The sequence below is a fragment of the Moschus berezovskii genome, chromosome 15 (assembly GCF_049115385.1).
Source record: "Moschus berezovskii isolate FMDL1 chromosome 15, NW_MosBer_1.0, whole genome shotgun sequence".
NCBI lineage: Eukaryota > Metazoa > Chordata > Mammalia > Artiodactyla > Moschidae > Moschus > Moschus berezovskii.
In genome coordinates, this window is record NC_142474.1 from 32,524,947 (window position 1) to 32,540,342 (window position 15,396).

The 15,396-nt window shown below is 39.3% G+C and overlaps 1 protein-coding gene across 2 annotated transcripts in view; it reads right to left on the reverse strand.

Annotated features, from left to right (window-relative positions):
• Positions 1-15,396, reverse strand: part of DNAAF9 (dynein axonemal assembly factor 9) — a 172,357-nt gene that overhangs the window by 121,091 nt on the left and 35,870 nt on the right. For both annotated transcript variants that reach the window (XM_055432434.2, XM_055432427.2), the window contains exon 6: positions 14,978-15,084. In XM_055432434.2, coding sequence (XP_055288409.1) covers positions 14,978-15,084 — 107 coding nt within the window. The remainder of the gene's footprint in view (positions 1-14,977; positions 15,085-15,396) is intronic.

Below are 15,396 nucleotides of genomic sequence, written 5' to 3' on the forward strand. Positions count from 1 at the left end.
TGTCTCTACTAGTAGTTATTATTTATAATATTAAAGATATATATGTTATATATATAAAATTTAATGCACGCCTAGTGCATACCATACGCCTATTTACTTTCTTAAACAAATTTTGTTTTTCCAAAAGCTACCAACAGCTTCTTTTTTACTTATATTATTTAAAAAACAATCAATCCTAAACTTTTTTCTACCTTCCCCACTTAATTTGCTCACAGTTAATCTCCTTACATTAGAGTTTCTCAATAGCAACACTACTATAATATGGGGGCCAGTTATTTCTTTGATATGAGGGGATGCCCTTGCATTGTCTTGTGCAACATCATTGGTCTCTTACTCACTGGATGGCTATAACAATGACCCTCCCTGTCTAGGCAAATCAAAAGCATGTCCAAATATTGAGGGAAGGAGAAGGATGGGACAGCAAAATCATTCCAATTGAGAACCACTGGTTTAATGATATCCGATAATCTATCTTTTTCTTCCAGCTTCATTCTGAAGCTCTCACATGATGGATTTGATCCCATGGCTTAATTTGTCTCCTCTTCCTTGGCTGACTTCCTTGTTTGTTAGAGCACAACCTTCAACAGTTTTCTAAGAAAAGATTAATGGAAGGAAAAAAAATTTTGAGTTTTAAAATGTCTTTATTCTGTCCTATAACTGATTTGGCAATCACTGATGCTCTTTCCAGTCAGCAGAAACAAGACCAAGAGCTGACTGTGGCTCAGATCATGAACTCCTTATTGCCAAATTCAGACTTAAATTGAAGAAAGTGGGGAAAACCACTAGACCATTCAGGTATGTGGAAAGAAGAGAAGCAAAAAGCAAAGGAGAATATACCCATTTGAATGCAGAGTTTCAAAGAATAGCAAGGAGAGATAAGAAAGCCTTCCTCGGTGATCAATGCAAAGAAATTGAGGAAAACAATAGAATGGGAAAGACTAGAGATCTCCTCAAGAAAATTAGAGGTACCAAGGGAACATTTGATGCAAAGATGGGCTCAATAAAGGACAGAAATGGTATGAACCTAACAGAAGCAGAAGATCTTAAGAAGAGGTGGCAAGAATATACAGAAGAAATACACAAAAAAGATCTTCATGACCCAGATAACCATGAGTTTGGGTAAACTCCGGGAATTGGTGATGGACAGGGAGGCCTGGCATGCTGCAGTTCATGGGGTCGCAGAGTCGGACACGACTGAGCCACTGAACTGAACTGATGCTCTTTCCTTTCTTTTGGATTCTTTAGTCTCTCTGTGCTTCATTCACCTTGGATGGTTTCTACTGCTATGGCTTCAAAATCATCAATCTTCTTTGGCAGGGTCTAAATTAATGTTACTGCCATCTAGTATATTTTTCATCTTAGATATTGCAATTTTCATTTCTAGAAGTTCTATCTGGATCCTTTTTATATTTTCTATTTGTTTAACACATTCAATCTTTCCTCTAGCTTCTAGAGCATATGGAATACTATGAGAATAACTGTTTCATGTCCTTGTCTGCTAATTCAAACGTTTCTATTTCAGGTCAATTTTGATTGACTGATTACCTTATTATCAGTCATATATTCCCACTTACCTGTAAACTGATAATCTTTGGATGCCAGACACTGTGAATTTTATCTTATTGGATGCCAGGTATTTTCACATTCCTATAAATATTCTTGTGCTTTATTCTGGAATGCAGTTACTTGAAAACAGTTTGATCCTTTCAGGTCTTACTTTTATAAATTGTTAGGAGGGTCCACAGCAGTGCTCATACTAGGGCTGATTATTCCCCACTACTGAGACAAAACCCTCCTGACGACTTTATCCAATGCCCCTTATGAATTAGGCACTTTTTGAGTCTAATCAGTGGCAACAGATACTATTCCCAGCTCTGAGCATGCATCAGGAACTTTTCTGGAATAATTTTACCTGTTTTTTTCTTCCTCCACCTTCAGTAGTTAAATCACACAAGAGCACATACATCAATACTCTGTTGAATACTTGGGATGTCAGAGAAGGAGGAAAGAGGAATCTTCGCAGATCTTGGGAGTTCTGTTTTAGGGGAAATCTTTCCTCTTTAGTACTGTAGATGCTTTGGTCTCATCAGAATCTTAGCAGCATCTACTCAGCTCAGGAAGTACACTGGGATCTACCTGGGTACCCCCTTTCTGTGCCACAGCCTGGAAATTTTCTCGAAGTATAGTTGATCCTTGAGTGACATGGGTGTTAAGGCTAACATGGGAGAATTGATGCTCTCTGCAGATGAAAAGCCATGTATAAAGCCCTCTATAAAAGCAATTCTGCATTCCTGGTTCTGTTTCGGTGGATTCACCCCACTGTGGATCACGTAGTATTACAGTATTTACCATTGGAAAAAAAAAATCTCTGTGTAAGTAAACCTATGCAGTTCAAACTCCTGTTTTTTTGAAGGTCAACTGTAGTAAGCTAGGACAATCCTGGGGTTCATCTTGTCTATTTCTCTCTCTCAAGAGAATCACCTCCTTGCCTAACGTCTAGTGTCTTGAAAACCATTTTTATCATGTTTAATGTTAGTTTAATGTTTGTTTATTTTGGTTGGGGAAGGAAAGAAATAAAATTTCTGTTGTCTTATTGTACAAGACTTATTTTTTCCTGCCTGGAAGCTTTTTATGATATTCTTTAATTCTTATTGTTTAAAAAAAGCACAGACAGATTTAAGCTTTTTTTTAAATCTCACTGATGTTTGCTAAGCGATTTAAAAGCTTTTATTTCTTGTTATCACTGGAAATGTTTACTTCTATTTTTAAGTAAATAGAAGTAAATGTTTACTTCTATTTTTACTTCTGGTATCTCTGTCCTATCCTTCTAGACCTCCTACTTAACAGATATCAAACCTCATGGATAAGTTCTCTAAGATTTTCAAGTTTTTTCTATTTTCTCTTTTATTTCTAAACTTTTTAGTTTTGAGATTTTCCTAACTTTACCCTCCCAATTTCTCTGTTAATTTCATTACTTATAACTTCCCAAAGCTCATATTTTCCTTATATTCATTTATCACAAAATAACTCGTGTTCTACGGTCATCAAATCTTACGTTTCTCCAGGCATCCTAAAGAGAGTTTTATATTTTAAATTTCCTCCTATATCTTATCTTTGTGTCATATTCAGAATTTTTTTTAAATCTTGATTTTTTCTTTCAAATTACAGGTGATTTAATCCAATGTGTGGTGAGCTTTCACTTCCTGTTTATATTTTTAAAAAAATGCTGATGGGAAGCTTTCTGCTCTTAGCAGAGCTTGTCAAGTACCAGTAAGTGTTATAGCAGAGTAGATATGTAAGAGGCAGTTATAGGATCTCTACTCCCTCATATTCTAAATACCAAAATGTAGAGAGCTTTACTCTCAGGCATCAAAAGCTACACTACCCAATGCGTTACCTTTGTTTTCCAGTTTCCATAGAGAAACTCCACCCACTCACTTTGTTCCTTGTTTTTTCTACTATGGAGGTGGCAGTTGGTAAATGTCTGGTTGCTTATGACTCTGCGAGGTGGGGAGGACAACACAGACTATTACATAACCTTCACTTTTGATATCACCAATTTCCACTCTCTATCCTCCATTTTATTATCTTCTTCCTCATTGATTTAACCTATTTGGCTCCTTTCTCTGTAATGTGCAACAGTTTTACAAGTGTGTCAACTAATTAAGATTTTTGAGGTACTGAACTTGATTTCCATTTTTTAAATTTATTTGATATTGAAGTACAGTTGATATACAAAATTATATAACTTACAATACAGTGAGTCACAATTTTAAGGGTTATACTGCATTTATGGTTATAAAATACTGGCTATATTCCCTGTGTTGTAGCTTATCTTAAACATAATAGTTTGTACCTCTCATTCCCCTACCCCTATACTGCCTTCCCCTACTTCCCTGTTCCCACTGGTTAGTTCTCTGTATCGGTGGGTCTGTTTCTTTTCCATTTTATTCATAGTAGTGTTTTATATTTTTCAGATTGCACATATAAGTGATATCATAAGTGCCTGTCTTTGACTTACTTCACTTATTATAATACCCTCCCAAGTGCACCCATGTTGTTGCAAATTTTCATTTTTATGGTTATACTGTATTCCACTGTATATATACACACATACATACATATACTGTATCTTCTTTCCATTCATCTACTGATCAACACTTAGGTGGCTTCCGTATATTGACAATAGGCTTCCCAGGTGGTAAAGAACCTGACTGCCAGTGGAGGAGACATAAGAGTTGCAGGTTCTATCTCTGGGTTGGGAAGATTCCCTGGAGGAGGGCATGGCAACCCACTCCAGTATTGTTGCCTGGAGAATCCCCATGGACAGAGGAGCCTGGTGGGCTACTGTCCACAGGATCACAAAGAGACACGACTGAAGTCACTTAGCACATGTATATTGACAACAGTAAATAATGTTGCTATGAACATTGGGGTGTATGTATTGAGTTAGTGGTTTATATATAAATATATATATATTCCTAGGAGTGGAACTGCTGGCTTATATGGTAGTTATATTTTTAGCTTTTTGAGGAACCTCCATACTATACTGAGTTAGTGGTTTTGTGTTTACATATATATAAAACCTCCATACTGTATTGTTAGTGGTTTTGCGTTTATATATATATAAATATATATATATTCCTAGTGGTTTTGTGTTTATATATATTCCTAGGAGTGGAACTGCTGGGTTATATGGTAGTTGTATTTTCAGCTTTTTGAGGAAACTCCATACTGTTTTCCACAGTGACTGCACCAATTTATATTCCTACCAACAGTGTATGATGTGTTCCCATTTCTCTACATCCTCACCAACGTTTGTGTTCTTTTTGATGTCATGCTGACAAATAGATGAAATCTCATTATGGTTTTGATTTGCATTTCCCTGGTGATCAGTGATGTTGAGCACCTTTTCACATGCTTGTTGGCCATCTGTGTGTCTTCTTTGGTTAAATGTCTCTTTAGGTCTTCTACCCATTTTTGGATTTTTTTCTTTGACGTGGAGTTCTATGAGCTGTTTACATATTTTGGATATTAACTCATCAATCATATTATCTGTCAAGTATCTTGTCCCATTCACAAGGCTGTCTTTATTTCGTTGATGGTTTCCTTTGCTGTGCAAAAGATTTTAATTTTAATTAGGCCCAATTTGTCTATTTTTGCTTTCATTTCCCTTGCTTTAGGAGGCAGATCCAAAATTGCCACAATTGACGTCAGAATGTTCTGCCTAGGTTTTCCTCTAGTTTTACTGTTTCCAGTCTCACACTTAGGTCTTTATCCACTTTATTTTTGTATATGGTGTTAGAGAATGTTCTAATTTCATTCTTTTGCACACAACTGTCCAGTTTTCCCTATTATCTACTGAAGAGACTGTCCTTTCTCCATTGTATATTCTTGCCTCTTTTGTTGTAGATTAACTGACCTTAAGTGCATGGATTTAATGCTGAGTTCTCTATTGTTTCACTGATCTATGTGTATCTGTGTGTCAGTATTAAGACATACTGCTATTACTACTGTAGTTTTTTAGTACAGTCTGAAGTCAGGGACTATGATCCTTCCAGCTCTCTTTCTCAAGACCGTTTTGGCTATTTAGGGTATTTTGTATTTTCATACAAATTTTAGAATTATTTGTTCTACTTCTGTGAAAGACACTGGTATTCTGACAAGGATTACACTAAATCTGTATATTGCCTTGGATAAGTATAGTCATTTTAACAATATTAGCTCTTCCAATCCAAGAACATAGTATACTTTTCCATTTGTGTTGTATTTAATTTGCTTCATCAGTGTCTTACTGTTTCCTGAGTTCTTTATCTCTTGAGGTACATTTATTCCTAAGTATTTTATTCTTTTTGATGAGATGGTAAATGGGATTGTTTCCTTAATTTCTCTTTGTGATAGTTAACTGTTAGTGTATGGAAATGCAACAGATTTCTGTATATTAATTTTGTATCCTGCAACTTCACCAACTTCACTGATGAGCTCTAGTAGATTTCTGGTAGCATCTGCAGGATTTTCTATGTAGAGAACTATGTCATTTGCAAACAGTGACAGCTTTACTTCCTCCTTTCCAATCTTGATTCCTTTTTTCGATCATGTATGGCCTTTATTATGTTGAGGTATGCTCCCTCAGTGTGCACTTTCTGGAGGTTTTTTTAAAATCATAAACAGATGTTGAATTTTGTCAAAAGCATTTTCTGTATCTACTGAGATGACCACATTTTTTTTAAAAATTTTCATGCTGTTAATGTGATGTATCACACTGACTGATTTATGGATACTGAAAATTACCAATGATAGGTCCTATGTGATCATGATGTAGGATCCTTTAAATGTGCTTTGGATTCAATTGAAGATTTTGTTGACAATTTCTGCACCTATGTTCATCACTAATATTGGACTGTCATTTTCTTCTTCTGTGATATCTTAGTCTAGTTTTGCTATCAGGTGGTGCTGGCCTCACCAAATGATTCTGGAAGTGTTCTTTCTCTGCAATCTTTTGGAATAGCTTCAGAAGGACAGGTGTTAACTCTTCAAATGTTTGGTAGAACTTACCTGTGAAGACATCTGATCCTTGTTTCCTGGAAGGTAATTGTGTATGGTTTTTTCCCTTGGACTGATTAAATATTAATACTGGTAACTGGTCCGCTCATATTTTTTATTTCTTGGGAGACTGTACCATTCTGAGGATTGGTCCATTTCTTCCAGTTTGTTCACTTTATTGGTATGTAGTTGTCGTAGTGGTCTCTCATGATCCTCTGTATTTCTGTGGTGTTGGTTGTCACTTATTTTTGACTTCTCACATTACTGATCTAGACCCTCTCCTTTTTTTCTTGATGCATCTGGTTAAAGACACAACAATTTTATCTTTTCAAAGAGCCAGCTTTTAGTTTAACTGATCCTTCCTATTTTTATTTAGTTTCTATTTCATTTAGTCTTCTTGTCTTAATGATTTTTTTCCTTCCACTTACTTTGGGATTTGTTTGCTGTTCTTTCTACAGTTCCTTTAGGTATAAGGTGGGCTTCCTTGGTAGTTCAGACAGTAAAGTGTCTGCCTGCAATGTGGAAGACCTGGGTTCAATCCCTGGGTTGGGAAGATCCCCTGGAGAAGGAAATGGCAACCCACTCCAGTACTCTTGCCTGGAAAATTCCATGGATGGAGGAGCCTGGTAGGCTACATACAGTCCATGGGATTGCAAAGAGTCGGACATGACTGAGCAATTTCACTCACACTGGTAGGTTGTTTGAGATTTATCTTGTTTCCTGAAGTAAGCTTGTGTCGGTACAAACTTCCCTCTTAGAACTGTTTTTCTGTGTCCCATAGATAATGATGGCTCAGATGGTAAAGAATTTGCTTGCAAGGCAGGAAACCTGGGCTTGATCCCTGAGTCAGGAAGATCCCTGGAGAAGGAAATGACTACCCATTCCAGTATTCTTGCCTGGAAAGTTCCATGGACAAAGAAGCCTGGCAAGCTACAGTCCATGGGGTTGCATAGAGTCAGACATGACTGAGCGACTAACACTTTCACTACAGGTATTGAGGAGGCTTCCCAGATGGCGGTAGTGGTAAAGAACCTGTCTGCCAGTGGAGGAAACAAAAGAGACACTGGAGGAAAGCACAGCAACCAATTCCACTATTCTTGCTCGGAGAATCCCATGGACAGAGGAGCCTGGTGGGTTACAGGCCGTAGGGTCACAGAGTCAGACTCGACTGAAGTGACTTAGCACACTTATCATACACAAAGGTATTGAATTGTCATGTTTTCATTTTCATTAGTCCCTAGGTAACTTCTTCATTTCCTCTTTGATTTCTTCAGTGATCCATTTGTTGTTAAGTAACATATTGTTTACCCTCCATGTGTTTTGAGGGTTTTGCCATTTTTCTCCCCCTTTGCAGTTGGTTTCTAGTCAGTATTGTGCCTGGAAAAGATGCTTGATATGATTTCAATTTTCTTTACCAAGACTTGTTTTATAGCCTAGTATGTTACCTATCCTCCAGAATGCTTCTTGTAGACTTGAAAAGAATGTGTATTTTGCTTCTTTCGGATGGAATACTTTTACCAAATCAAATAAATCCGTTTGGTCTAATGTGTCATTTAAGGGCTGCCGCTGCTGCTGCATCACTTCAGTCGTGTCCGACTCTGTGCGACCCCATAGACGGAAGCCCACCAGTGCTTCCTTATTGATTTTCTGTCCAGGTGAACTGTCCATTGATGTAACTGAGGTGTTCAAATTCTCAATTATTGTGTTACTGTCAATTTCTCCCTTTCTGTCCATTAATATCTGATTTATGTATTTCACTCAGTTCAGTTGCTCAGTCGTGTCCAACTCTTTGCGACCCCATGAAGCGCAGCACACCAGGCCTCCCTGTCCATCACCAACTGCCAGAGCTTACCCAAACTCATGTCCATTGAGTCGGTGATGCCATCCAACTATCTCATCCTCTGTCATTCTCTTCTCCTCCTGCCCTCACTCTTTCCCAGCATCAGGGTCTTTTCAAATGAGTTAGTTCTTCGTATCAGGTGGGCGAAGTATTGGAGTTTCAACTTCAACATCAGACCTACCAATGAACACCCAGGACTGATCTCCTTTAGGATGGACTTGTTGGGTCTCCTTGTAGTCCAAGGGACTCTCAAGAGTCTTCTCCAACACCACAGTTCAAAAGCATCAATTCTTTAGCATTCAGCTTTCTTTATAGTCGAACTCTCACATCCATACATGACTAATGGAAAAACCATAGCCTTGACTATACATATTTAGTTGCTCCTATATTGGGTGCAGATATATTTATAATTGTTATATCTTAATGCACACACACACACACACAGATATATTTATAATTGTTATATCTTAATGCACACACACACACACGTCTTGTTCTTGTATCCACTCAGCTATTCTGTGTCTTTTGATTGGAGCATTCAGTCCATTTACATTTAAGGTAATTAGTGATATGTATGTTCTTATTGCCACTTTGTTATCTGTTTTGGGATTACTTTTGTAAGTCTTTTTCCCCTTCCTTCTTCCTTTATTCTCTTGTGATTTAGTGACTATCTTTAGTGTTATATTTGGATTTTTATTTTTTGTGTATATCTATTACAGATTTTTGGTTTGTGGCTGTCATGAGGTTTTTAATATAACGTTCTATGTACATACTTGTTTTTAAGTTGTTGATCCCTTAATTTCAAATGCATCTTAATAATCCCAGTGTATACTCTCCTCCCCTCTCAATTACTATTTTCAGTATCACATTTTACATCTAATTGTTTTGTTTACCCTTTAACTGCTTATTGTGGGTATTTCACTACTTTCGTCTTTAAACCTTTCTACTCGGTTCATGCATGGATGATTTCCTATCTTTATTGTATGTTTGCCTTTACCTTTATCATTTCAGAATTTCCATGTTTTTAGAGTTGTAGACTTTTCGTTTTCACCTAGAGAAGTTCCTTTAACACTTGTTGTAAAATTGGTCTGGTGAACTCTTAGCTTTTGCTTGTCTACAAAGCTTTTACTCACTCCAATAAATAAGAATGCAAGCACTACTGTGTAGCATACTCATGCTCATAGGTATTTTCCTTTCACCACTTTAAACTTACAGCACTTCCTCTGGCCTGCAGGGCTTCTGCTTAAAAGTCAGCTAACAGCCTTATGGGAGTTCCCTTGTATGTTATTTTTTCCTTCTGTCTTGTTACTTTTAATATTCTCTCTTTAAATTTTACATTTTGATTACAATATGTCTTGGTGTGTTCCTTTTTGGGTTAATTCTATATGGAACTCTCTGCACTTCCTGGTCTTGAAGGACTGTACCCTATCCCAGGGTAGGGAGGTTTCTGGCTATTAAGTCTTCAGGGATATTCTTGGCACCTTTCTTTCTAAGACTCCTAAAATGCAAATATTAGTGTGCTTGATGTTGTCCTCTTAAACGTCATTTCATTCTTTTTTCTGTTCAGCATCAGTAATTTCCACTACTTTGTCTTCCAGGTCACTGACCCATTCAATATCATTTAATTCAATGATTCCTTCTAATGTATTTTTCATTTCAGTTGTATTCTTCATCTGCAGCTGTTCTTTATATTTTCTCATCGTTAAAAACTTAACAGTTTTTTGCTCTGTGCATCTGTTCTTCTCTCATATTTTTTGGTCATTTTTACAATCACTACCTTCACTCTTTCTAGGGAAGACTACCCTTTTCACTTGTCTTCTGGGTTTTTTTCTTATTCCTTTGACTGGAACATGTCTCTCTGTCATTTCATTTTGCCTAAGCTGCTGTATGTATTATTTATCTGGTGGATTAGTTATGTTTCCTGACTTTAGAGAAGTGGCCTTCTGCAGGCGACATTCTATGCAGCTCAACAGTGCACTACCCTCTCATCACCCAAGCTATATGTTCCAGGGGTTTCCCCATGTCGGCTGCATGGGTCCCTCTTTTGTGGAGGGCTATTTGGGTGATGTGATAAGACTTTGTTGGCACCTGGTCTAGTTGGTTACCAGGCCTTGCCTTGTGCAGAGATTGCTGGCTGCAGGTTGGTGGGCTGGAGAACCTCCGGGAGTCCCAGGACTTATGCTGGCTCATGGGTAGAAGAGTCAGGATCCATAAGACTCCAAGACTGTTACTGGGTGAAGCCAGGTCCTTGGGTTAGTACCAGACTACTGACAGGTAGATCTGGGTCCTGGAGTCTGGTTTCTGGGCCCAGGGATCTCAGAGCTGGTGTCAGATTACTGGGGGAGGGGGTGACAGTTGCATTTGTGGTTCAGGGTATCCTGAACCTTGTATTTGCCTCTTAGTGTGGGCAGGGCCAGGGTCAAGGTGGTCTTAAGTCAGGGTTTGGCCTGCTTTGGGCAGGCTGGATTCACAGGCTGTGGAAGTCTGGTTTTTATGCATTTGGTGTCTGACCCCTGATTGGTGAGGCTGGTCCAGAGGCCACAGCAGGCTTCCTGGAGGGCAGGGTCAGGGATTAGGGGATCCTGGGACTGCTGTCTTCTCACTGGTCAGTGGAGCTGGGTCTTGGCCGCTGGTGGGCAGGGGTAAGTCTAAAGGTGGTTGACAGCTCAGGAAGTCTTTAGGTAGCCTGCCTACTGATGGATGGGGCTGTTCCTCTACCTAGTTAGTTTAGCCTGAGGTGTCCCAGCACTGGCTCCTACATGTTTATTAAGGCCAGGTCTTGGTGCTAATGAGCAAAAGGAAGGATTCTACAACAGTGCCCACTGCTACCAGTGTTCACATGGCAGAAGGGCACACCCAAGGAATGGTTGCTAACAGCATCTATATCCCCAGGGTGAGCTGAAGTTGCCTCTTGCTTCTCTGGGAGACTCCCCAACACCAGCAGATAAGTCTGGTCCAGGGTTCGATCAAATGACTGCTTTTGTCCTGAGTCCTGGAGTGTGTGATACTTTGTGTATGCCCTGTAAGAAAGAAATCTCTATTTCCCTCAGTCCTGTGGGACTCCTGAAATTAAGCCCTGCTGGCCTTCCAAGTCAAATGCTCTGGCAGCTCATCTTCCCAGTGCAGGGCTGCCAGGCTGCAGAGGCCACCATGGAGCTCAGAACTCTCAATGCTCTACACAAACCTCTGCAACGTAATTATTCTCCAGCTGTGGGTCACCTACCTGGGGGAATGGGACTTGACTACATCAGAAGTCCATCCTTCCTACCTGTCTTGTTGTGGTTCATTCCTTATGTCTTTAGCTGTAGCAGGTCTTTCCTGGTAGGTTATGGTATTTTTTTCATCAATGGTTATTCTGCAAATAATTGTGATTTTGGTGTGCTAGGGGGAGGGGATGAGCTCAGGGTCCTTATACTCCCCATTTGGCCAATCTCCCTGATTTCTATTTTGAAATTCAAATTTTAATTCTACTAGTGAATTTTGAGACTTATAGCAATATTTCCTCATATGCCATCCAACTCTCTTTTAAATTCTGCTTGCTCTAAGTACCACATCTTGCTTCTCTTTCTAAAACCTGCACGCTTGAAAAGTACAAATGATATTTTTCTCAACTTTTATTTTATTTACTGGAGAAAATATTTTTTAACAGCATGTTGATCCATCCTTGCATCTAATATGTTATGGTCTCTTTCTTATCTTCTGAATTTTTTCATAGGGTTTATTCTACCTTTCAGTACAAAAAATTTTATGTTTGTCCACTAGCAGGTGAATGAATGTTACTCTATAGTTATTATTCAGAAGTTTGCTTTTAGAATTATCCCTTGAAGAGTTGATTAATGTAAATTTACATTACCAGATCACACAGTTCTAATAGCTGGAGAGTAAGAAGGAAGTTGGAGACAGGGAAAGCCCTAGTAGAGGAACTACCCTGTACTGCTTCCAGGAAGAAAGAGTTCTCTGTATCCATAACTTAGTCTGGCCCAGCCTAAATATCAAGTAAATGCTATAAGGGCCTGGCTTCCTTTCTCATGCTGGCACCTACCACAACAGGGACAAAACAACCTCTGAGTTAAGGATTTTCCTCTGGGTATAAGCATGCAATAAAAGAGAAGTTTAAAAAATTAAGTTGTATCTGTAGTTCTCCTCCTAGTTTTCAAAGGAGGCAGGAACTTTTCTGGCTCAGGCAGTTATCAGGCCTCTAATATGTGAATCAGAGAGAAGCAAACAGTATAATGGCAGAGCTGATCACTAAGCCAAACTGCTGCATACCTTAAAGGACAACGAAGGATAGGGTAAGGAAGAGAAGAAAGGTCAGGGAAAATGAGATGGGGACAAAGAAAAGTGTTTGAGAGAATGAAAATTAGTGGCTAAAGAGAAGGGTAGGATCTAAAGAAAGGGATTCTGAGAGAAGAGTTACAGTAATAACTTTAACTATATGATGCATGCTGTTTCCTCCTCACTGCCCCTAAAAACACCACCCTCCAGGAAAAATCTACATTACCTTGTAAAAGTTTTTTTGAAAGGGAATTTTGTTCCTTTGGGATCTGACTTCATGGTTTGATGCACCTAAAGGCAGGAGCCAGAGGCCTGCCCCATTTGAGCTGCATGAATTGTGCAGCTTCCAAGTACACTGCTTTTCAAGTATCTAGTGGTAGCCCAGGGGTTAGAAGCATGGGGTCAGAAGCCTGACTTTCTGGACTGGGCTTTAGCCCTGCCACTCACTGGCTACTAGTTCTGTGACTTGGGAAATTCATTTAAACTTTCTGTAAAATAGGGATGGTAACAGGACCTACTTCAGAGGGTTACTGTAGGAATTAAAGTTAATTCATGGACTTCCCTGGTGGCTCAGCTGGTAAAGAATCTGCCTGCAATGTGGGAGACCTGGATTTGATCCCTGGGCTGGGAAGATCTCCTGGAGAAGGGAACGGCTACCCACTCCAGTACTCTGGTCGGGAGAATTTCTGGACTGTATAGTCCATGGGGTTGCAAAGAGTTGGACACGACTGACTTTCACTTTCTTTCCAAATTAATTTATACAAAATGCTGAGAACACTTCCTGGCATCTATAAGACAGTATAAATGCATAGTTTATACAATTAACTAAAAATAAACATTACCATTATCACTAAAAATTTTAAACTTCTTCATGTCCTATGGCACGCCTCCTTTCAAGTCTCTATTTTCCTAAACTGTGTGTGCTCAGTTGCATCCAACTCTGCAACTCCATGACTGTAGCCCACCAGGCTACTCTGTCCATGGAGTTTTCCATGCAAGAATACTAGAGCAGGTTGCCATTTCCTGCTCCAGAGGATCTTCCCGACCCAGAGATAGAACCCATGTATCTTGTGTCTCCTGCATTGGCAGGCAGATTCTTTACCACCTGTGCCACCTGGGAAGCCCCCTTCTTCCAAATTTTAGGGTGTTAACTGCTGTCGGGGCAGCTCCCACAGCCTTGTGGATGTTCTACTACTTTATTGTAATGAATGTGAGAAAATTGGTTTGGAGCAAGAAGAGTGCGGCTGATGTGGTGTGTGTCTTCTTCATCCCTACAGCCTATGTTCCTCTACATTACCGGGTTTGCCAGGTGAGCCTCCAATCATTTCTTAGGGACACTGCTACTTCTCAGAAGAAGGCAAAAGAATTAGTCCTGGACCTTGCTTCCAAAGGTCCCTTACTCTAAGAGTATGGCCCCATTTCCAGCATGTCTGGTTTCCTGTACTGGGAGCAGATCATTTCAGTGGGGCATATGGAGGCATATGGATACCAGGTCATCCTTCCTAATGCAAACCCTAGATGATCCCCTCTCCCAGTTCTCATTCACTAATTCACTTAACTATTCTTAACTGGTCATCTTCTAGATGCAAAACACTGAAATAAAAGATACTGTTCTTACCATAAAAGCTAATCTTTTTATTCCTCTAGTTGTTTAGTTGCTAAGTAGTGTCTGAGTCTTTTCTGATCCCATGGACTATAGCCTGCCAGGCTCCTCTGTCCATGGGATTCTCCAGGTAAGAATATTGGAGTGGGTTACCATGCCCTCCTCCAAGGGATCTTCCCAACCCAGGGATTAGAACCTGCATCTCCTGCATTGGCAGGTGGGTTCTTTACCACTAGCATCACCTGGGAAGCCCCTAGTACACAGTACTTATACAAAATTCTGCACTCTCCCTTTCATTGCCCTTAAATAGTTAAATTATATAAACTTCTGAGATACAAACCACAATAAGAATGCTTTTGTTCGCCAGAAACTTTCAATCCAGAGTCCAGGGGTAGGTGAGTGGGTATGACAAATATAAGTGACATAGGACAGTAAGAGTTATAAGAGGAGTCAGCCTGGGGTGCTATAGTTAACTCAGAATGGGGAAAGGAGAGAAAGGACAGAGAGAAGCTTTAAGAATAAAGGGCACAGGAGCTCAGTTTGCAGACTAGCCTTAAACAGCAATAATTTTCCATTTCAAATCCTTTAAACTGCCCCATACCCTTTGGAATCACTCCCAGTTTTCTAGAGTGTTATAATGAACACCCACACTGTAGGCCTTCATAAAAACAGCTCAGTGGTAGACAAAAGCCAAACATGCCGCTTTTCATACATACCTCGTATTTCATGGTAAAAAATCCATCCCCTCCAATGCCCTCAAGAGCAAAGGCCTGTACAACAGGCCACTTCTCCACTACAAACATATCAAATATCTGCAAGTGACCTAGAGGAATCAAGTACAACATGTATCAAATACCATCCTGAATACAGCAATCTAAACCTGATCTAATGTGGTCAGAAAGGCATCATTTCTCACAAGTTCACCACAACCTCACCCAGCAAAAAAAAATTTCAAAAACTGAAACAGATAAAATGGTTACATATTAACACCAGAAATACAAAATTAAGGAAAAAACAAAATGCAAATAAGCTACAAAAATTCAAGTTTCTCCATATTTTCACATTCTGGTTTCCAGGGAAAGTAAGAAAACAAATAGTGGCCTATTACATCTGACTTGTATCACTAAGTGGATAC